The sequence below is a fragment of the Pistacia vera genome, unplaced genomic scaffold, assembly GCF_008641045.1.
Source record: "Pistacia vera cultivar Batoury unplaced genomic scaffold, PisVer_v2 Contig94, whole genome shotgun sequence".
Lineage (NCBI taxonomy): Eukaryota > Viridiplantae > Streptophyta > Magnoliopsida > Sapindales > Anacardiaceae > Pistacia > Pistacia vera.
Window position 1 is genome coordinate 283,683 of NW_022196823.1, and position 24,844 is coordinate 308,526.

Sequence of the window (24,844 nt, forward strand, 5' to 3'; positions counted from 1 at the left end):
TCTGATATGAACATAGTAGGAAACAAATGGGTTTTTTACACCAAATTCAATGCTGATGGAACACTGCAGAAATACAAGGTCAGGCTAGTTGCAAAGGGATTTCAACAGACCCCTGGTCTTGATTACTTCAAAACTTTTAGCCCAGCAATCAAACCAGCCACTATCCAAATTGTTTTGACTTTAACAGTAACTAATGGATGGGATGTGTAGCAGATTGATGTTAATAATGCATTCCTTAATGGAGTGTTAACGGAAACTGTTTACATGAGGCAGCCACTTGGTTTTGAGTCTTGTATTTCCTGATGATGTATGTAAGCTGAACAAGGCTTTCTATGGTCTTAAGCAAGCTCCTAGAGCTTGGTTTGACAAGTTGAAAGCTGCCTTACAGCTCAAAGGTTTCCAGAATTCAGTCTCAGACTCAAGTCTTTTTATTCTTCAGCATAATTTTGGTTTTATATATGTTCTTGTTTATGTTGACGACATATTGATTACTGGTTCAGATGAGGCATTTATAGCTCACTTGATGAAGGATCTAAATGACCATTTTACATTAAAAACTCTTGGCTCCCTTAAGTACTTTCTAGGGCTGGAAGCAACCAGGAATTCAAATGGCATTCATCTAAAGCAGTCCAAATATGCTTCTGACTTGTTAATGAAAACTAAAATGATGGATGCACATGCTTGTTCCACTCCAATGGCTGTTGGTGCCAAGCTTAGCTCCACAGATAGTGAACTGTTTCAGGATCCTGGATTGTATCGAAATACTATTAGGGCATTGCAATACTTAACTCTTACTAGACCGGATATTAGCTTCACAGTGAATAAGTTAAGTCAATTCTTACAAGCTCCTACTGAGTTGCAATGGCAAGCTTGCAAAAGAGTGTTAAGATACATAAAAGGTTCTTTACATTTTGGTCTTCATTTTAAACCAGCAAGTTCTTTACATGTAGAGTGCTATGCTGATGCTGATGCTGATTGGGGTGGTAGTTTAGAAGATCGAAGATCCACTAGTGGTTCTTGTGTTTACTTAGGATCGAACTTGATTCAGTGGAGCTCTAGGAAACAAAAAGTGGTTGCTCTTTCCTCCACTGAAGCAGAATACCGAGCTCTTGTTCAAACTGCCACAGAAGTAGCATGGTTACAAAGTATGTTCACTGAATTGGGACTGTCTTTTCATACTATTCCTGTGATTTGGTGTGACAATGTTAGTGCTGGAGCACTTGCATCCAATCCCGTGTTTCATGTCAGAACAAAACACATTGAGATTGATGCCCATTACATTCGGGAACAAGCTTTGGCAAAGAAAGTGGCTTTCAGTATGTTCCTTCAAAGTTACAGATTGCAGATCTTCTCACAAAGGCACTGTCAGCTGCACACTTTAGTGAGTTGAGGTCCAAGCTAAATGTGGTGGTATTTGATGATTACTGTAAATGAAAGTATTTTGTCAACTTGAAAGTTTGAAGTTACAGATGCAGCAGTTGTTGTTTGGTTAAGTTGCAGATTCTGTAGTTTATTGTTGTAGATACAGCAGTTAGTGTTTGGTTGAGTTACAGATATTGTAGTTTATTATTGCAGATACAGCAGTTGGTATTTGGTTAAAGTTGTTGTTTACTGAGAAAGGCTAAAAATTGAAGATGATCAAAGTTAGAGGAGCTGTTTGAGTTCGCTGTTATTGTTCGCTTCATCAGCTCGCTAACTTCATCAGCTCGTTGCAGATTCATTTTGTAATGGTTGAAAGCTGTTGTCCTGTTCGCTTCATTAGTTCGTTGTTGTTGTTCGTTTCATTAGATGTTGTTCGCTGCATCAGCCGTTGTTTGGTACATCAGTTATTGTTCGCTTCATCAGCTCGTTTGTAACAACTGCTGTAAACTAGTACAATGTATACAAGATAATAATAGAAAATGGGCCCAAAACTTTTCTTTTTATTATATGTAATAAGTCTTTTATACACAAAGAGCATTATTTACAAAATGCCATTGAAAAAGACAAAACAGGGGAAACAGTGCAGCTATTGCTCCTCGCTTGCCGACGCCCCTCCGACTTCATCATCACCTAGATCCTGCATCCACAAAGGAAAATAACGGGGTGAGCACAAAATAATGCTCAGTAAGTAAACCCTCTATCTGTCTATCCCCGTATGTAATTCTCTTAATTCTTTCCTCACACCTTCTGTTGTTTCCTACTAAACGTCATGGCCTCATCTTACCGGAGGTACAGTCGGATGGCGTTCACACAGCACCATCGCACTCTTCATGACTTTCGGGTGGAGTTCACACAGCACTAACCCGCTCTTAGTAGCTACAGGGTGGGGTCACAAAGCTCCTACCCGGTTTTCGCAACTATCGGGTGGAGACCACAAAGCACCTACCCGTTCCTCATGACTTTTGGGTGACGATCACAAAGCATCAATCCGTTTCTAATTACTGTCGGGTGATGATCACAAAGCATCAACCCCTTTCTAATAACTAACCGGGTGATAGTCACAAAGCATCCACCCGTTTCTAATACCTATCGGGTGATGATCACAAAGCATCAGCCCATTTCTAATGGCTATTCGGGTGATGATCACAAAGCATCAACCGGATTCTCATAACTGTCGGGTGATGATCACAAAGCATCAACCCGTTTCTACTACTCTTCTCATTCACTCTATTCTAGCACTTCTCATTCTCTCTACCCTTGGAGTAGTTGCATCCACAAAGTTCTCTACTCTTAGAGCAAGTGCATACACAAAGTTTTCTACTCTTTCTTAAGCCATTTCTCAATACACAATTAATGTCTATGGATGGTTCATTCTTTTCTAATGCACTTATGAAATGCCAACATGCAATGTTGCAAGAATTAAGGTTCACTACTCATACTCAACCTCTATTAGGCATTTCATCAAACAACTCAAGTGCATAATAAAACTCTACTACAACACTAATCCTATGTCTTTCTTTAACCATCCAAAATGGGGAGAAACTCCCTCACATAGCCATAAATCCTACCAAAGAAAGACACTTCCAAAAAGGATTCCTCAATATCCTTCAATTCCATCTCAAACTACCTTTCCAACCCACATCTCACTTCTTATATTTGAAATGTATAAACAATCACAAAGCACTAGAAATCTCCATTTAAGACTCAATAACATGGCATATAACATGTATACAACATACATACATAATTGCTATCAAAACCCTAATCAAGAAAATTCTCAAATCTCAACTTGGGTTGGGATTTACTTACCTTGTTATGGAGAGATTTCACTAGCTCTTCCTTTCACTTGGTTTGCTTGACTTTTTCTCTACTCTTAAACAAATGAACAAAAACCCTCAATAATCAAATATATTCAAAAACTCACAAAGCTTCACAACCAAAGCAAGAATCCTTACCTTAGGATGCCTTAGATTGATTTTCTACCCCAAATCACTCCAAAAGCCCTTTAAAACTCCTTGAACAAAAGAAAGAGAAATTGAGAGGAAGTAAGAAAGGAGAGTGGCGATGGAGAAGAAGAATGAAGGGTTTGCAATGACTTAATTCCTTTTAATGAAATTTATGCACAAGCATTCCCATTTTGCCCTTACTCTTCCTTGGGAATTCCATCTATATCCTTTGATTCATTACAAACACACCCCCATAACAACATATTCTCCATGAAAAATCCTTTCAATTTACTCCCCACTTTTCCTACTAATTAAGGGTAGATTGGTCAAATTACCCTTAGGGAAGAAAATATCTAAAACTTAGCAAACATTTTGGTCGGCCCGTCGCCGCGGCAAAGGAGCTTCTGTCGTCACGGCGAAACTGTCCAGCAACTTCCCCGTGGTTTTAACACCTCTTCGCTGCGGCGAAGATTCTTCTTCGCCCCGACGAAGCCTGGAACACAGAACTTCTTCTATTTCAACCAATTTCAGGGCAAGTATCCAACATACCACTCAATCAAAGGTCAACCAAACAATAACACTAATAAACCAACTCAAATAAGAGCAAAAGAAGAAACATTAACTACGTACCTCAAGTGGGGCGTTACATCGTTGCAGATTCGTTTTGTAATGGCTAAAAGTTGTTGTCCTGTTCGCTTCATCAGTTCACTGTTGTTGTTCGTTTCATCAGCTATTGTTCGCTGCATCAACTGTTGTTCACTTCATCAGTTCGCTGTTGTTGTTCGCTTCATCAGTTCGCTGTTGTTGTTCGCTTCATCAGCTGTTGATCGCTTAATTAGCTCGCTAACTTCATCAGCTGTTGTTCACTTAATTAGCTCGCTAACTTCATCAGCTCGTTGCAGATTCGTTATTAAATGTTGCAGAATTAGTAGGAGAGAAAAACTGATGGAGAAAGAAATCAGTACAAGTTGTGAAGAACATAATTGCAGATGAGATGTGAAGAACGTGCAGTGAGTGTTACAATGAAGAGGGAATATGAAGATAAGAGGAAAAGTAGAGAATGTTTGGTTTATGGGGGAATGATAGAATGAAGGACAAAAGTGGAAATTAACTAAATGAGAAAAGCTTATTGTAAAAACGATGTCGTTTACTCTTGTCATGCAATGTTTGCTTATAGTTAGTTAGAAAAGAATCATTTCAGTTTTTCAGTTTTGTGCTCTCTGTTTCTTGAGCTTGTAAAAGAAGATTCTTCTTTATCCTTTCAATTGTTCTCTCTAGTTGTTACAAAATTAACTTCAATTTTACTTTAGACTAGTTAATTAAATTATTACTGTAAATCAGAATAAATCAACACATCAACCACCGCTAACTTTTTTCTTATGTGTATGTGCTTAAAAAATATAAGCCTTGGAATCTATTTGATCACTTGCAAAATGTGGCATCTAAGATTACTAGGGTAATTTTTTTTTTTTTTTTTTTTTTTGTTACAATTTTATCCCTTATTAATAAAATTTTAGGACAATAATGCCCTTATTTTTAAATTTATTTACATGAATATGACTTTTACTATTTTATCCCAATTAATTAACTTTTTCGACAAAATTACCCTTGAATTTAAAACAATTTGCAGCCCACCCAAGCCACCACCCCCACCCACCTGCCGCTGCCTGCCGCTGACAACCACCACTGCCGCCGGAATGGCGTACGGAAGGTCAAAAATGGTCGTCGTGTGCCGATATGACCATTTTTCGGCTAGATATCTACTTGAAAATTGCCAGATCGTGACAGATCTGGCCGTCAACGGCTGGATCGATGGCCATTACTGCCAGATCCGTCATCAATCTGGCTGGAAATGGCCATACGGCGCACGGAGGCCATTTCCTACCTTCCGTACGTTGTTAGGTTGCCGGCTGCTGGCGGCCAGCAATGGCTGGGTTGGTGGGGGTGCTTTGTTGATTTTCCAAACTTTTATTATGGGGTTGTTTTTGCTAAGTTTTAAAATGTAGGGGGGTTATATAATCCAAATAATAATCAATATTAAAAAATAATATTTAATTAGAGGACAATTCAGTAATTTAAATAACATACCCACCAATTTATTCCTCCTAACCAAACATATTAATATAACATACCCACCATCTAACCAAACACATTTTCCTAATGATTCCCAGTAATCTTCAAGGTAATCTAATTTTCCAGCAGTCCAACACTCATAGTAATCCAACATTCCCTGAACCAAACGCATCCTAAGTGTAAACAACTTTTTCCCACCTAAGGTTTACCTTAAAGACCCTTTCTCACCCAAAAAAGTTTCAAAATACCACTTTCCCACCTAAAGTTTATATTCCGTTTAATACCCAAAGCCGATTCTGACTGATTTCGGCTACAAAAATTATCTCCATCATCATCATTTGAACCTCTGGTCTCTTCTTTACCAAGACACCTGATTTCTCGCCGATTGTCGGCTATTGTAAAGCTAGGGTTTCTTGTTCTTAGTTAATTTTTGGTTGATTTCAGTGGCGAATATTCAATTTGTCATCACAATTCGATCCACCGACCTTCACTCTACAAAACCTCTCTTATCCTGAATCTTGGTAACTCGCCGAAAGTCGACTGAGAAAATAAAGTGTATTTTGGATATTAACAGAATATAAACTTTAGGTGGGAAAGTTGTATTTTGAAACTTTTTGGGTGGAAAAATGTCATTAAGACAAACCTAGGGTGGGAAAAAGTAGTTTACTCTTAATTTTAACACCAAAAATTGATGGAAGAGGTGCAAGTGGCTAATTATGGGGGTCACTTGTTAGTTTTATATGTTGAAGGGGTGCTACATAAGAAAACCCTAAAGAAACCGTAAAGAAGGTTGAATGGACGAGGTGTTTGTGTTAATCTAATAATTTTTTCTCTGTGCCTGAAAAATGTTTGAAACCTCAGACGAGGTCTGTATAATTAACTCTATATTATATGATACAGTCACCCAACCTACCTCAGCACTGGCTCTATTATTAGGTCCATCTTCTTTCAAGTCGTCATTTTTATAATATTAAGTAATATTTTGATTTGATTTTTTTTAATTAAAAGAAATAATTTTCTTTTCAATCAGTAAACTCCTACAACTTTCACTTAAAAAGTTTAAATAAATGTCTTAACTATTTTTGTTCTATTAATTGGTTCGGATAATTATTTAATTTTCATGATATGATTTTAGTAATCTTTCTCATTTATATCTCTTAAAATCATATATGTTTTTGACAAATCCAATTTCAACATGTGGGTTATAAAGGGTTTAGACACCTTTTTTAAAGAGAGTTCTACGAAACTCTAGAGATGGCAATGAGCCCGACATTTTCGGATACCCGACCCGGCCCGACTCGAAAGGGGCGGGCTTTACTCGAAGTTAGTGGGCTTGGGCTTGGGTCTGGGCTTGATTTTAAGGCCCGACCTCGGGTACGGGTCAGGCATGGGTATATCTTTAGGCCCGGCCCATCCCCAAAAATTTTAGTATTAATTTTACTAATTTACTCTTATACTATATATTTAATTACAATATTATCCTATATATATATATATATATCCGTTTTTCTCAAACCCTAACCTCAATTTTCATCCCATATTGAAGGTTTAACATGTTAAAATTACCTTTAAATGAGTTAGATGGGTTTAAAAGTAGATTTCACCATAACATATTATGCACAGCTAAAAAGTTAGTATAATAAAATATTATGGAGTTTTAATTGCTCACTTATTGCTTAAATTATTTGCGGAAATAGCTTCAATTAATATTTAAAAACTATTTCTAAAATAAAAAATATAAAAAATTTTGAAATTTATTAATATTTAAAAATAAACATTATTAAAAAAGGCAGGCTTGGGCCGAGCCTGCGGTTATAAAAAACCCGTTGTTCCGGGCTTGGGCTTGCCTATCATACCCGTAACGGGCTCAGGCCAAGCTTGGGCCTGTGTGATGAGGTCGGGCTTGGGCCTGGGCCAAGGGATACCCAGTCCTGGCCCGACCCATTGCCATCACTACGAAACTCACACAAGACCCACAGTCCAATCCAATTATACGAGTTGTTAGATGCTTCCTATCATATATTAACAATATATAAAAGAAAAGTTAGGCCTCGAACATCATTGGACCAGTAAGGATAGATTTCAACATTATCAAAGTCCAACTTTTTGTGATAAACCGGAGTCTTTGTCTCCAATCTAACCTGTGGTTACTGTTGCTGCTTCCTTGTTTATTAGTGATGGAGTTAGAGTTACGGGAGGAAGAAGCAGTCAACTTTGGTAAATCTTTAATAGTACCAAGTGTTCAGGAATTAGCAAAACAACCCATCATCGACATCCCACCTCGATATATTCGTTCTCATGAGGACCCTCCGATTGCCACCCATGACTCCTGTCTTCCATCTGTACCTGTAATTGATCTTCAGAAATTGGCTTCTGTGGATTATGAACTGGAGAGGCTGCACTTAGCTTGCAAAGAATGGGGATTCTTTCAGGTTCGTACTGTCAACTTAATTATTCATCTCAAAGATAAAGAGCAACTAAGTTAATCAGAAACTGATGAAAATTTATATGAAGTTCAGGTTATAAACCATGGAGTTAGTATTTCATTGCTGGAGAAATTCAAGATGGAAATTGAAAATTTCTTCAAACTTCCATATGAAGAAAAGAAGCAGATGTGGCAGGAGCCAGACAACCATGAAGGATTTGGGCAGCTCTTTGTGGTTTCAGAGGATCAAAAGCTAGACTGGTCAGATATGTTCTATATCACAACCCTTCCACTCAATCTGAGGAACACTCAACTCTTTAACAAGCTTCCTCCAAATCTCAGGTGTCTCAATCTCTCTATCTCCATCAGCCCAATTCAACTCTGCTAATTAGAGCTATTATTTATAACTCTCAATCGGTTTAATCTGCCACATCCATATCATTCAATCAAATTAAACCAGTCTTGGTCTCTGTAAAATTAATTTGAAACTGTTTACCATAGAATTAGATTCATGTTTCACATGGAACGGTCCGATAGATTTATAGTTTAGGGTCTAGTGGTTTATTAACTATGAGAATTATGAGTTGATGGAGACATGCCATTAACTGTACTGACTTAGTGCTGCTGAGGAAAGTTTATGTTGACAGACAGATGTGATTTTTATGTTCATCTTCATGAATTTGGTGCAGAGAGGTGTTAGAAACTTATTCCATGGAAGTGAAAAGGCTAGCTATGGGAATATTAGATCACATGGCTAAAGCATTAAACATGGATTGTGAAGAGATGAGAGATATGTTGAATGATGGAGTTCAATCAATGAGAATGAATTATTATCCTCCATGTCCTGAACCAGAGAAGGCCATTGGTTTCACACCACATTCTGATGCTGACGCTCTTACTGTTCTCTATCAGCTCAATGACACTGAAGGCCTTCAAATTCGCAAAGATGGGAGATGGATTCCAGTTACACCGCTTCCAAATGCTTTTGTAGTCAACATCGGAGACATCATGGAGGTAAAATTTGCTTTTGAACTTCTTATACTACCGGGAAAAACTCTGTTCTTGCATTGGATGATGAAGCCACTTCGCTGTAAATTATGACTAGAATGCTATCCTAATTTAATTTGGACTATTACTCTGACAAATACAAGATAAGATTCATGACATTCTTCGTTATAAAAAGTATTATAAAATGAAAAATCTTCATGGCATATAATTGAGAAATAAATTTATAACATAAATATTCTTAAAAGTTTAAAAGAATTCAGGTAGGAAAAGGACTGTGAACCTATTGTTGAATATGGTGTATATTTCTTTTAGCCTTGACGAATTGTTTGCTTACAACAACTCATTCGGGGGTGAAAGGGCAATGCCCCTTTCATGGTAAACAGACTATCTAATTGATTTAGAATTAGTTTACTAATATTTGTGTCCGAGTCGAGTTAGATTTGCGTAAATCCAAATAGGATTAAGTTTCTATTATGTATTTTCTGTAATAATGAAAAACCTAGGCAAATTTGCTATTTATGACATCTCTAATTTGCATATACAGATTGTGAGCAATGGCATCTATAAGAGCATTGAGCACCGAGCAACAGTAAACTCAATGAAAGAGAGGCTGTCTGTAGCAACATTCTATAGTTCCAAGCTAGACACTGAGTTGGGCCCGGCATCAAGCCTGATTCGCCCAAATAGTCCAGCGATTTTCCGGCGAGTCCCGTTGGAGAAGTATTTCAAGGAATTTTTTGCTCGGAAATTAAATGGCAAGGCGTACCTTGATTTTATGAGAATCAATGGATAAAGAAACTGTGGAAGCCAGAAAGATTTGGAGTCAAACTGTCATTCTCAATGGATTCGTTTACGGCCGTGGAGACTTGCAGAGTGTATTAACTGTTGTGACTTGACTTTTACATGAAAATCAATCCTCTTAATATGGAAAAAGAGATATTCTCGTATTTCACATTAATATTTGGCAGTGGCGTAGTTCCACTGCAAAAGTTGGATTTTCCAATAAAGCACAGCAAAAACCTTGCAATTATGCGATAATTTATTAATCAAATTACGCTTTCCCAGAAACTAATTGAGATCCAGCTCATCTATTCTTAGCTTTGCCATGTTAAGACTACCTGAACTCTAATGTCTTGGAACTCAAATCTTCTTCACTACGTTAAAACATCATTCTCCATTAATTATGACATGAAATTCAAAATGTAATTGATAGTAACAAAATCATTGTCACTTGAAAATTCATGTGTTATATATCATACTAATAATAATTATTAATAAGTATTGGTATTAAAGTCTCACATCAGTTAAGATATGAAAAATTTAATCGTTTATATAGTACAATGATTACCTAGAAAACCCACCTATCATGTCTCTAGAGATTTAGAGACGTCTTTTCAACATAAAACCGTATATGCCCCAGATTTGTAGATAATACCAATACCTTTGGAGACCCACCAACTACGGCATACGTACATAATTTGCCCCTGTTGTATTAAAGGTATATGTGTATATAATTTGCCCCAGTTGTGTTAAAGGTATATGTGTAGAAGATTTTAGCCAATTACTTTCGATGCAAAACTATACGAATATTTATTAATCCAACGCCGACCGACCTGTAATAGAACTTCTAAACGAAGTTTATTACCTAGAAATCTGCAATCTCCAGCTATTTTTTTTCGTATGTGTTCAGTTCACGCATCTTACATAATCCATCCTGCTTGTGTTTGTATATGTGTATATATAGAGGTGCCTGCGTGTGAGATTAATTCCAGTAACTTTGCGAACCCACATAAAATAAGCACTCTCTCCTCTAAAGATGACAACTTATAGCACTTTCCCTAGAATTCAAATAACCTTTTTGCTTTTTTTCTCAGTGGGTTCTTTCATGGCAACTGGCGATAATTTTTACCAAGATGTTGACTTAACTTGGGGTGATTATCGTGCTAAAATTCTCGACGGAGGAAAGTCTCTCTCGCTTACTCTTGACAAAACCTCAGGCTCCGGGTTTCGGTCCAAGAGAGAATATCTATTTGGAAGGATCGACATGGAGCTTAAGCTAGTTTCTGGAGACTCTGCTGGCACTGTTACTGCTTAGTATGTATGTTCTTGTCTCCATTTTTTATTTTATCTACTAATGCATATTCAATACGTAATGAAAATCATAACGTATGTATACAGATTTTCTCCATTTTCTGTCTATGTATATATCATATTCTTTTTTTTTTTTCCAAACTGATGGTAATATATATCAATTTAATTTTTGTTGCAGCTATCTTCTGAAGGGCCATATCATGACGAGATTGACTTCGAGTTCTTGGGGAGCTGAAGTGGCGAGCCATATATTGTCCACACTAATGTGTACACTCAAGGGAAGGGGAACAGGGAGCAACAGTTTTACCTATGGTTCGGCCCAACCAAAAAATTTCACACCTATTCTATTGTATGGAATCCTCAACGCATCATGTAAGATATACGTATAAATGTTTAAAGCAAACATTCTTACTTTAGATAAAGATTATCTTTATGTGCATGAACACATACAATTTTCTAATAAAATTTCTGTTTGATGATCGGATCAGTTTCTTAGTTGATAATATCCCCATAAGAGAGTACAACAATGAGGAAGCAATTGGAGTTCCCTTTCCCTGTAAGCAGCCGATGAGGGTTTATTCGAGTCTGTGGGACGCAGACCAATGGGCAACCAGAGGCGGTCTAGTGAAAACCAATTGGTTAATGCTCCTTTCACAGGCTATTATAGGAATTTCAATGCCAATGCCTGTGTTTCGTCACTTGGTTCTGTAAGAATTATAAGCAGAGGAAGTAAAATAGAGACGAGAGAGTTTGAACTGATTGGCTTACTTACTGTTTGAATTTAATTTCATTGAATTTATAGCAGATTACATATAACAAACTACAGAAAATTAAGGAGTTCAAAATACATTTTACAGCTAACTTTATCCTATTGTTTGAATCAAAACAGAATGAGGAAAGTCTGGAGATGGATCGTTTGCTGCACCACTTCTGATCTGATCCGATGTTTTCTCCCTTGATTCTCTTAACTGCTCTTCAGCTGCAGCACAATTGCTTGATTGATCTGAGTTCCTTGATTCTCTCAACTGATCATCAAATGCTCTAACACCCCCCGACAAACTCATGGGAAGTTGGCGAATCATGAGTTTGGTCCTTAAAAACTGGAATCGAGTTGCTGTTTGGCCCTTTGTAAACACGTCGGCTATTTGATCTTTGGTGGAGATATGCTTCACCAAAATATCTTTGTTAACCACTTTTTCTCTAATGAAATGATAGTCAATTTCCATGTGTTTTGTCCGAGCATGAAAGACAGGATTTGAAGCTAAGGCCAATGCTCCTATGTTGTCACACCAGATAATTGGAGGTGATGAAAGATATAACTTGAACTATTTTATCAACATTCGGATCCAATAAGCTTCAGGTGTAGCCAAAGCCATGCTTCGGTATTCCGCTCCTGTGCTTGAACGCGAGACAACTCCTTGTTTCTTGGCACACCAGGATATTAAATTTTTCCCGAGAAAAATACTAAATCCACTTGTGCTTCTTCTGTCATCTGGGTTACCAACCCAATTCGAGTCACAATAAACATGAATGTCAATTGTTGAAGGTGAATAAAAAAGTCCATAGACCACCGTTCCTTTTAAATATCGAAGCACACTTTTTGTCGCTATCCAATGTGAGTCTCTCGGGTTATGCATAAATTGGCATAACTGATTTACTGCATATGAAATATCAGGACGTGTAATGGTGCAATATTGGAGAGCTCCCACTATGCGCCTATATTCTGTTGGATCTGATTGAAGTGTGCCAGCATTAGAAGATAATTTCATACCTGAAGTAGTCGGACAAGCTAGTGGCTTTGCTCCTTGCATTTTGGTGCTTTCAAGAAGGTCGGATATATATTTAGCTTGCCAAAGATGAAGACCTTTATTACTACGTTTTGCTTCAACTCCAAGGAAATAACTTAGCTGTCCAAGATCTCTAATATGGAAATTTTCCTTCAAGCTGTCAATGAAAGATATAATAGCCGAACTGCTTGATCCAGTTATGATAATGTCATCTATGTAAACCAACACAAAAAGTTTGAATGTATTAGTACAAAGAGTAAACAATGAACAATCAACTTTTGATTCCTCAAATCCAAGTTCTAGCAATTGTTCAGAGAGCCTTTGAAGCCAAGCCCTTGGAGCTTGTTTAAGGCCATAAAGAGATTTATGTAGTTGACACATGAAATCTGGTTGGCTCTCATCAATGAAGCCTTAAGGTTGTTCCATATACACTTCTTCATCAAGAATGCCATGTAAGAATGCATTGGACATATCCAATTGTTTGATAGGCCAATTAAATTGAACAGCAATAGATAAAACCAATCTAACCGTAGTCGGTTTAACTACTGGAGAGAAGGTATCAAAATAATCAATTCCAGATTTTTGATCAAATCCACTTGCCACAAGCCTTGCTTTGTAGCGTTCGATGCTACCATCTGGGTGTCTTTTAATTTTGAATACCCATTTATTTCTGACTATATGTTTACTATGTGGCCTTGGACAAAGAGACCATGTCCCATTTTCCATCAGAGCATCAAATTCATGTCCCATAGCTTGTCTCCACTCTAGTTTTGCTACTGCTTGTGTATAGCAAGTTGGCTCAGATTCAATTAAAATACTAGTTAAACAACAAAAAGGATGATGAGTGGAATAAGACATTTTGAACCCAGGAAATTCTTTTGGTTTCGAATTTCCTGTTTTGGACCGAGTGATGATAATATTTTTTGGTGGGTCTTGAGGTGTTGTTTGAGCTGGTTGAGGGTCGGGAATGGTCTGCTCATGTGAAGAGAATGGTTCTGTATGTAGGTGGGTTGGGTTCTCAAACATTAGAGCTGATGGGGACTCATTATCAGGTAATATGGTTTCAGATTGAATTTCGGGTGTTGCATTGTTTTCACAAGCAGTGTTGGAGGTTTTCAATCTTGGGATATCATGAAGTGGAATTGAACATGAGATAGGAAACAAACCTGTCAACATCTTGCTTTCATGGTCTGGTGAAGTGCAGCTTTTATCCCTTGCTGGAAATGAGTTCTCATCAAACACTACATGCCTGGAAATATATATTTTTCCTCAGTCCAGATCTAAGCATCTATACCCCTTGTGTTAAGCGGCATACCCGAGAAAGAGACATTTTTTGCTTCTAAATGAAAGCTTGTTGTTCTTATATGGTCTTAGATATGGGTAGCATGCACATCCAAATGTTCTTAGTGAAGTATATGAGGGCATGGTTTTATGGAGCAGGAAGTAAGGAGATAGATTTTTGAGGACTTTTGTGGGAAGCCGATTTATGAGAAAAACTGCTATAAGAAAGGCATCAGTCCAATATTTATTTGGTAGTTGTGCTTTAGCTAATAATGTTAAACCAATTTCTTGAATGTGTCGATGTTTTCTTTCGGCAATTCCATTTTGCTAGGAAGTGTAGGGGCAGGTTAATCTATGGTATATCCTATGTTTTGTTAAAAAAGATTTGAAATCATTGGAAATATATTCTCCTCCATTGTCGGATTGTAGTTGTTGAATTTTAGAAGAGAACAAATTTTCCACAAGAGCTTTATATTGCTGAAAAATAATAAAGACTTTAGATTTAAAACACATGGGTTACATCCATGTAAACCGACTAAAATCATCAACAAAAATAACATAATAGCGATAACCACTAGTTGAAGTTATTGGAGATACCCATACATCGGTATGAATGAGTTGTAAAGGCTTGGTAGAGACTCGGGTAGAATCAACAAAAGGCCATTTAGTGGCTTTTCCTAGTTGACAAGAATTGCAAAAATCTAATGTATTTAAGGACTTAGGGGGAGAATCACACAGTCTGCAGATTACTCAAATCCTTGTATGGATTGAAGCAAGCAAGTAGACAATGGAATCACAAACTCACTGAAGCCTTGATAAAAAATGGCTACTTATAGAGTAAATATGATTACTCATTATTCACCAAACGAGAAGGAAGCAACATAGTCATTATGCTTGTCTATGTAGATGACATTTTGATAATAGGGAGTTGCACCAAGATGATAGACCAGTTGAAGTTTATACTGCAGAATAACTTCAAAATCAAATACCTTGGTCACCTTAAATACTTCTTTTGAATTGAAGTTGCTAGGTCCTCTGAAGGAATTGTTTTGAACCAAAGAAAATTTGCACTGGAACTAATTTTGGAGACTGGATTATCTGCTGCAAAACCCATTGACACTCCTCTTGAACAACATCTAAAACTGACTTCATATGAGTATGATCAAAAGTTTCTACCGGATGCAAAGGATGACTTGTTGACAGATCCTAGCGTGTTCAGGAGGATGGTGGGAAGGTTATTATATCTAACCATGACCAGACCAGATATTTCATTTACTGTCCAGATTTTAAGCCAACACATGCAGACTCCTAAACAATCACATCTAGAAGCAGCATTGAAAGTCATAAGATACGTGAAAAAGGAACTAGCACTTGGTTTGTTTATGTCCGCAAAAAGTACAAAAGAGTTAATTGCCTTTTGTGACTTAGATTTGGCTTCTTGTGCTGTTAATAGAAAATCAGTATCAGGATATTGCATCAAGATGGGAGATTCTCTTCTGTCTTGGAAATCAAAGAAACAAAATACTATAGCAAGATCATCTGCAGAAGCAGAATATAGAAGCATGGCTGGAGCTGTTGCAGAACTAGTTTGGTTAACTGGCTTGCTTAAAAAACTTGATGATGAAGCCAAAATCTCGGCATTACTTTACTGTGATAATAAATCAGCATTACAGATTGCAGCAAACCCCATGTATCATGAGAGAACAAAACACATAGAGATAGATTGTCATTTTATAAGAGAGAAAATTCAAAGTGGTTTGATCATTACAAAATACATACCAACTGGAGAACAATTGGTAGATGTGATGATGAAAGGGTTGGGAAGGCTATATCATGAAAAGCTTCTGTCCAAGTTATGCTTGAAAGATATTCATAAGATGCCAACTTGGGGGGGAGTGTTAAGATTCAAGTTGGTATATAGGAGGAAGCTTAGTTAGTTAGAAATCTGTTATGCTGAACTGTAAATTAGTTAAAGTAGTTAGAGGTAGTTAGTTGACAGTTATGAACTTATTCTTTTGTATATAAACAGCAATGTAACCGACTTCTTTTCAACCAATAATAATTTTCCCTTTTCACGTTTCTTGCACCCAAATTAACACAAATCATACATGTTAATAAACTAGGAATATATACAGATATTGCTATTGTTGACTAACTTCATTTTTCAAGTTTGGAGCAGACAAAATTTTGTGAATCTATATTCCTGAAAGAAGCCCCATTCTTTGCATGCATGGTGGAACTTCTCCAGCACTGAATCCATGAAATCTCTGGAAATCAACTTTGACATGTCAATGACCAGCACCTCTGGCAAGGAAGTGTGATTGAAGATCAACAAAGTTTCTAGATCACGTCGGACATAACGTGGTGGAACCGTATTCAGTGGCTTCTTCACCAACTCCTGAACAAAAGGCACAGGGAAAGACCTTCCCAGCTTTGTTAGTTTTGGGTCCATATGTAGATCTTCTACACATATAGTTTCTTACTAGGCCATGCTCTTGGACTTGTGCTTAGGATCTGCCGCCATGCTGCTACTTAATTTATACACTCCATTCCGTGATTGTTTGGCACAGGCATTGATTTCGATCACTCTCTTATTGACACTTATCGAATTTCCTGTTAGAAAATCAACAATCGGGTTGAAACAATATCACACAACAAATAAAAATTGAGACATGAAATTTACGTGAAAAACTCTCAAACAAATTGAGAGAAAAACCACAGGCAAGTAAAGAAGGATTTCCACTATAAAAAAATATGGGTTACAACACCTTCTCTCTAAATACAAGGAGAAAAACAAGTAAAAAATTTCACTCTTGAAATAGGAGAAACAACTTGTCAATTAGGTAAATTACACCAGTCTAGTTTTCCAGCATCACAATCTCATGCTATAGCTCCATTAGAACTGATCCACATAGATATTTAGGGTCCTACCCCCTGTACCTTAGTAGAAGGTTTTAAATACTATGTGCAGTTTTTGGATGACTACAGTAGATTCATATGGTTGTTTCCCCCTAAGACCAAAACTGAAGTCAGATCAGTTTTCATCAGATTTCAGCATCTTACCAAAAGACAATTTGGATGTAAACTCAAAACCTTACAATCTGATCAAGATGGGGAATACAAAGCCTTTTTACCATACTTAGTTGACCAAGGCATTCAGGTTAGACAATCTTGTACTTATGTTCACCAACAAAACGATAGGAGTGAAAGGAAATATAGACATATTGTAGAGTCTAGTCTTACACTTTTGGCCCATGCATCTATGCCACTGCAATACTACTGGCTAGCCTTTGAAATTGTTGTTTACCTAATTAATAGACTACCTACCCCTATCCTAAATAATGTGTGTCCTTATCAAAAGCTTTTTAACCAAACTCCTCTCTATGAAGGCTTAAAAGTCTTGGCTGCTCATGTTTTCCTTACACTAGGCACTACAATAAGCACAAATTTGATTTTCATACCATAAAGTGTGTTTTTGTTAGTTATAGTTTATTGTACAAAGGTTACAAATGTTTAAAACCTAATGGAACAGTAATTATCACCCCCAGTGTACAATTAAATGAATGTGAATTTCCTTTTGCAGTCAATAATATGTTTTCTTTCCCACACTCAAATCTAAACTCTCAATCTCAAACCAATATTGACACTTGTACAAATCCACATATTTTAAATTTTCCTTGTGGCTTTAGTCCTAGTCATTATCACCCTTCAGCTCCCCTTGATTCTCCTGTAGTAATTGACTATGCTAATTAGTCACCTTCAGACAATGTAGTAGTTGGTAAGACTTCTCAATTCGTTGTGTCTTGTCCCCACACTATAACAGCTCATATAATTCCAATTACTTCTCCCAATACCTCTTCCAGATTCAATCTTATGTCTAACCTATCTAATATCCCCACTATACCTAATTCTGTTCATAAAATCTTCATTGATCACAATCAAACCACAGTAGATACTCTCCCTATTATCCCTACATGTTGCTCTTTCCCATCATGTCAGCTTGTTGTTGATCTCACTTCATCGCAAGTTGTTGTTGAACCAAATGACAGTCGTCTAGGTGAGACCCTTTGCTCCAATAAATCACCACCATGTCAGTTTTTTGTTGATCTCAGTTCATCGCAAGTTGCTGCTGAACCAAATGATAAATCAACATCTATGAATATTCATCCAATAGTGACCAAATCCAAGTCAGTTGTCCAGTCCCATATTGTTCCTTATAGTCAAACTAATTATGATAATCATTTTGCCCTTCTCATTGGTGGATCTGGCACGACTGAATCTGTTGAATCAAAACCTGGTACAATCTCTGAAGCTCTCCAAAGTAGCAAATGGAAAGCTACCATGCAGTGTGAGTATGATGCACTTATAGCTAACAACAATTGGACCCTTGTTGCCCCTACTTCTAACATGAACATTGTAATAGCCGCTTTCTACTCATATACTCATAAAAGATACATAATGAAAACACATGGAAAATAACATAAATAGTTAGGCCCAAAATTTTCTTTCATTAAACAAATATATGTATATAGATATTCTTTACACAAAAATTGTATCATGTACAAAAGTGATCAAAAACATGGTGGACAGTGTAGCCATTTCCCTTTGCTTGCCGACACCCATCCGACCGTGTCCTCACCTAGATCCTGCAAAACATAGGAAACAACGGGGTGAGCACTAAAACAATGCTCAGTAAGTAAATCCTCTACTCATCTAACCCCGTAACTCTCCATAATTCTTTCCTTACAATTCTGATTTACTCTTTCTCTTATACTTCTCTCTGTTTTCTCTTTCTCATAAATCTTTTCCACTAACTCTCTTTAGTAAGTCACGGCCTAATCTTACCGGAGGCACGGCCGGGACTCGCTCCCGCTCTACGTGACTTCTACTCATTCTAGCCGATCGGACTCAGTTATGCATGGATTCAGAACCCTTGGCCATGTGAGTGTATAATCTCTCTCTCGGGTACTCTTAGGTATAACCCTCATCTGCATGCACTCTCACGGGTTACACCACTTCTCTCTCTCTCATACTCATGCCGCTCTCTCAATGCGGCGTACATGCGGGAATACTCTACCCATTACTCACGGGTTCCCCATCGCACAACCTACTCTATGCTCTTTTCTCTCTTTCTTTTTACTAAAGCTCACACTCAAAGTTCTCTACTCTTTTTCTACTCTTTCTCTAATGCATAATTAATGCATATGGATGACTCATGCTCATTAATGCACTAATGAAATGCAATTATGCCATGTAGTAATAATTAAGGCCTTCTACTCTTACTCATGCTTCTCTTGAGCATTTCATCATACAACTCATGTGCATATAAAACTCTATGTTAACAATAACTCTTCTCTTCTCTTGAACCTTCCCAATACGGGAGAAAACTCTCTCATAAACTCTAATTTCCTGTCAATGAAACAAACACTTCTATAGGGCTTACTCAAACTCCCTTCAACTTCAATCAAACTCAACTCAACACCATAAAATCTCAACACTTCTCATATTCCAATACATATCATACTCATTAATAACTATAATCTCATCTCATCTCATCTCAATTTCTCAATGAACATAAGATATACACATACATACATAAATCTCTACTCAAAAGAGTTCTTAAATCTCCACTTGGGTTGGATTTACTTACCTTGTGAAAAAGTGACTTCTCTAGTAGTTTTCCTTTCCCTTGTTGCCTTGTCTTCTCTATACAACAACTCAAAACAACAACAAGAACAATAACAACCATATAAGACTTCAATATAATTATAAGCAAACTCACATCCAAAGCAAGAATCCTTAACTTAGGATGCTTTAGATTCAAACTCTACTAAAATTACCCCAAAAGCTCTCTAAAACTCCTTAGAAATCTTGGAAAATTGAAAGGAAACTTGAGAGGATTTAGAGAATGGTTATGGCGGTGGAAATGAATGAAATGGAGGGTTTATTTCACTTAACCCTTTTTAGCTCATAAGATAACCATCGCTTCCCAACTTTGTCATTGCTCTTCCTTGGAAATTCCATCTATATCCTTTGATTCATTTCACTCACACCCTCACACTAAACTATTCTCGATGAAATTTCCTTACATTTTACTCCCCACTTTTCCTACTAATTAGGGGTAGAATGGTCATTGTGCCCAAAGGAAGAATTCTCTAGAAACTCAATACACATTTTGTCAAGCCTTTCGCCGCGGCGAAGAATCTTTCTTCGCCCCGGCGAAAAATTACAGAACCTACACCGTAGGTTACAGGGCTTCATCGTCGCGGCGAAGCTTCTTCTTCGCCCCGGCGAAGTCTGTAACACAAAAACTTCGCCAAGTTTTACAAATTTCAAGGCAACCACTCAACCAATTCACAATATCCATTCAACCAAGGGCCAACTAAATATTATTAACACAACTCAATTAAAGCTGAATCAATGAACATTTAAGCAATACATCAAATCTTAACTACGTACCTCAAGCGGGGCATTACAATTCTCCTCCCTTAAAAGAATTTCGTCCCCGAAATTCACACGAATAACTCCGGGAAGCGATTCTGCATGTCTCGTTCCACTTCCCAAGTGGCTTCTTCCACTTTGTGATTCCTCCAAAGGACCTTCACTAGCAGAATACTCTTGTTCCGGAGCTCTTTAATCCTTCGATCTAGAATCTGTACTGGACGTTCTTCATACAGGAGGTTCTCTGCTAACTCAATGTCCTCTACACTCAGAATATGGGAGGGATCACTTACATACTTCTGCAGCATCGAGACATGGAAAACATCATGCACCTTGTCCATACTAGGTGGCAGTGCCAATTTGTAGGCAACCTTTCCTACTCGTTGCAATATCTCAAATGAACCTATGAATCTCGGTACTAACTTCCCTTTATTCCCGAAGCGCATCACTAGCTTGTAAAGGGAAACTCTCAGAAACACTTTATCACCCACTTGAAATTCTACTTCTTTCCTCTTCAAATTGGCATAACTTTTATGTCGATCTTGGGCTTGCTTCATTCTTTTTCTGATTAATCTTACATCCTCTATCATTTTCTGAGTCATCTCTGGCCTAAGAGCGATACTCAACTCATCTTTTTCACCTATCTCATCCCAATGTAGTGGAGACCTGCATCTTCTACAATACAAAGCCTCGTAAGGCGTCATCTTAATTATAGACTGGTAACTATTATTATAGGCAAACTCCACCAAAGGTAACATTTCGTGCCATGACATTCTATAATCCATACAGTAGGCTCTCAACATATCCTCAAGCACCTGATTTGTTCTCTCTGTTTGGCCATCCGTCTGAGGATGATAGGCAGTACTGAATGCCAAACGGGTACCCAAATTTCTCTATAAACTAGTCCAGAAAGCTGAGACAAATCTCGAATCTCTGTTTGACACTATAATCTTGGGCATACCATGTAACCTGACAATCTCTTTCACATAAATTTGAGCCAACTGATCCGAGGTGGTACTCTCCTTTACTGGAAGGAAATGGGCGGACTTAGTTAATCTATCCACAATCACCATATAGCATTATATCCCTTCTGTACTCTAGGGAGACCTATGATAAAATCCATCGAAATGTTCTCCCATTTCCATTCTGGAATACTAAGTGGTTAAAGCAACCCTGACGGCCTTTTTTACCTGTTGACACGTAAGATATTTAGTTACAAACTCCGCAATATCTCTCTTCATTCCTGGCCACCAGTAGCCTAACTTTACATCTTGATACATCTTAGTTGCTCCAGGATGAGCAGTGTACAGTGTGTCATGAGCCTCCAAAAGAATTCTCTTTTTCAACTCATCGTTCAGAGGAATGCACAACTGATTTCTGAAATAGAGGACACCATCAACTAAGTAGAACTCCATTGTCTTGCCCTCAAGCACTTGCTGCACTAATCTCTGACACCATTCATTGGTCACTTGTTTTTCTTTAACGTCCTCCAATAAAGTAGACTGAATCTCTAACCTGGCAATCCTTCCTAGAATCAAATTGATCTGCTTTCTACAAAACTCTTCTATTAATTCTTTTTGCTTGGTAGGTCGGGATAGATATGTTTTTCTACTCAGGGCATCGGCTACTACATTGGCTTTCCCCGGTTGGTACTTGATCTCACATTCATAATCCTTCACTAGCTCTAACCACCTCTCATATTCAGCTCCTTTTGAGTGAAGAAGTACTTTAAACTCTTATGATCAGTGTAAATGTTACTCTTTGCACCATAAAGGTAATGCCTCCAAATCTTCAAAGCAAAGACCACGACTGCCAACTCTAAATCATGCGTAGGGTATCTTGTTTCATATTCTTTCAATTGCCGGGAGGCATAAGCTATTACCCTACATAACTGCATTAATACCGCGCCAAGTCCTTGCAATGAGGCATCCATATAAATGTCATAATCTACACCCTCCTGTGGTAACACTAACACTGGAGCTGATGTTAATCTCTTCTTCAACTCTTGGAAACATTCCTCACAAGCTTCTGACCATACAAAAGGAGTCTTATGNAACGGAGTAAATGCTGGCCGAAGTCCTCCTAAGAGAAAGCTAATCAGATCTTGATCATCGGTAGTCTTCCCTGCAGCTGCAAGTTGATCAACGAGATTCTTGGCTTCCTCCATAAATTCACTACAAGAACAATTGCATTACATAATGGTCTGAAGTTGTCTTCTTAAAAGAGCAATCCTTGACCGAGAAGGAGATGAGAATCTAGTGTGAAGGGCATCCCATACTTGTTTGGAAGTCTGCATTCCACAAATATTAGAGATTAGCTTCTCAGTAATAGAAGCTAATAGCCAACTTAGAACACAGGTGTCTTTCTTTAACCACACTGTGTAAGCAGGGTTAGTGGTGCCATCAGAAAGAGTTTTGGAGGGAGGAGGAACAACCCCATCCACAAGATCAGCAAGATCATGACTCTTGAGAAAGACCATAAATTGGACACTCCATGGCAAATAGTTGGAGCCGACCAATTTTTGGGACACGGGTTGAGCATTGGCTTGGATAGTGGGTTGAGGGAGTGGGGTATTGGTATTTGAGTTGGAAGCCATTGTGGTGAATGCGGAAGCTATATTAGGATCAGGCGTATGCCTTTGTATGCTCTGATACCATGTAAGAATTACAAGCAGAGGAAGTAAAATAGAGACGAGAGAGTTTGAACTGATTGGCTTACTTACTGTTTGTATTTCATTTCATTGTATTTATAGCAGATTACATATAACAAACTACAAAAAATTAAGGAGTTCAAAATACATTTTACAACTAACTTTATCCTATTGTTTGAATCAAAACAGAATGAGGAAAGTCTGGAGATGTATCGTTTGCTACACCACTTCTGATCTGATCCGATGTTTTCTCCCTTGATTCTCTTAACTGCTCTTCAGCTGCAGCACAATTGCTTGATTGATCTGAGTTCCTTGATTCTCTCAACTGATCATCAAATGCTCTAACAAACATAATATATAAATATGACATAGCAAAAAAATGATATTGCCTACTATTCAATTGTAATGACCCAGATGTGGAACAATAATTTCGACTAAAGAATTATATGAAGACAGATGACAAACCATCATTCATAATTTTAATTGGTTAAGTTCTGTTTCAGTACCAAATTCTATAGAATGGTAATAAGCCAAACCATATTTCCACCATGGATTTGACAGGAAAACGGATAGATCGGCGCATGATTGGCCAGATTCAACCGGTCGTGCATTGTTATGACGCCGGCAATCAGTGGTAGCGACTGCTGGCTGGTGATAGTAGCTTGGATGAGTGGGGGTATTTTTGTTAATTTTAAAATTTTTATTGAGAAAAGTAATTGTTAATGTTTTGAGTTTAATAGAATAAGATTGGATTTTGAAGAGAATTTTGAATATTAAAACAGATATGTATTTTGAGAGGATTAAATAGGGTAATAGGATAGGATAGTGGGAAAATAATGAAACAAACGGAGGGTTAGGTTTCAGTTCAATTGTGCAAGAACTAATGTAATATCTGGTTGGTTTGAATGTAGTTTGATGAGAAAATGAACAATAAGCAAAAAACATTCACGGCCAATGCACGGCCAGACCTTTGGTTCAACATAAAAACTTATTTGCAATTGACAGGGATATGCATTAATTAATTGTCCGGTTCAAAAAAATTAATTATACAATTTAATATTACTTATTTGGATTTAATAGGTATACATTGGCATGTAATATTTATATGAAATTACTATTTTAAATTTCTTCATTATTTATTAATTTATTTATTAATTGAACATTAAATTAAATACTATCACAAATATTTTCTAATATATTATTTTTGTCAATCATAGGATACTATTTATATTGTATAATTTATAAATTATGTTAGTGTATTTTGTAATTTATAACTAAAATAATTAGGAGATTCAATATATTATTTCCAACCTATACAAGAGTATCTCCAAAGAACTCTTTATTATAAAGAGCCTATCCATAAAAATAAGAGTCTAACAAACTTTTTATCCTTTAAATATAAATTAAAGAGTGAGTTTGACTCTCCACATCTAGAGAGTCAAATTTTACTCTCTACATCTAGAGAGTTAAATTTTACTCTCTATTCTAATTTTAATTAATAAACTACAAGTTTTTATGCATTTTATTAATTAATTCTCTATCATATTAAGTCTTTTTCTTGAAATAAAAAACATTTTCATTAAATTTAAAGAGTTAATTTGATTTGATTAAAAATTTATTATTTATATTTATAAATTAATGAAGTTGCTCTTTAAAATAAAGAGTATCATTGGAGATGCTTTAAGGTCTGTACATTTATAGTAGATCTCAACTAATTGAA

At 37.0% G+C, this 24,844-nt stretch overlaps 3 protein-coding genes across 3 annotated transcripts; 2 read left to right on the top strand and 1 right to left on the bottom strand.

Moving 5' to 3' along the window:
- The first annotated feature begins 7,523 nt into the window (after nt 1–7,523).
- Nucleotides 7,524–9,905, top strand: LOC116120574 (protein SRG1-like). Its single transcript, XM_031406521.1, has 4 exons — nt 7,524–7,873; nt 7,961–8,208; nt 8,556–8,880; nt 9,419–9,905. Exons 1-4 carry the CDS (start codon nt 7,619–7,621, stop codon nt 9,665–9,667), a joined length of 1,077 nt encoding a protein of 358 aa, XP_031262381.1. The 5' UTR covers nt 7,524–7,618; the 3' UTR covers nt 9,668–9,905.
- A 2,385-nt stretch (nt 9,906–12,290) lies between these two features.
- On the bottom strand, nt 12,291–13,133 carry LOC116120540 (uncharacterized mitochondrial protein AtMg00810-like). The gene has a single exon (XM_031406493.1). It carries the CDS (start codon nt 13,131–13,133, stop codon nt 12,291–12,293), a length of 843 nt encoding a protein of 280 aa, XP_031262353.1.
- A 586-nt stretch (nt 13,134–13,719) lies between these two features.
- LOC116120541 (uncharacterized mitochondrial protein AtMg00810-like) lies at nt 13,720–15,970 on the top strand. The gene is made up of 3 exons (XM_031406494.1): nt 13,720–13,804; nt 14,127–14,195; nt 15,057–15,970. Exons 1-3 carry the CDS (start codon nt 13,720–13,722, stop codon nt 15,968–15,970), a joined length of 1,068 nt encoding a protein of 355 aa, XP_031262354.1.
- Nucleotides 15,971–24,844: the final 8,874 nt, after the last annotated feature.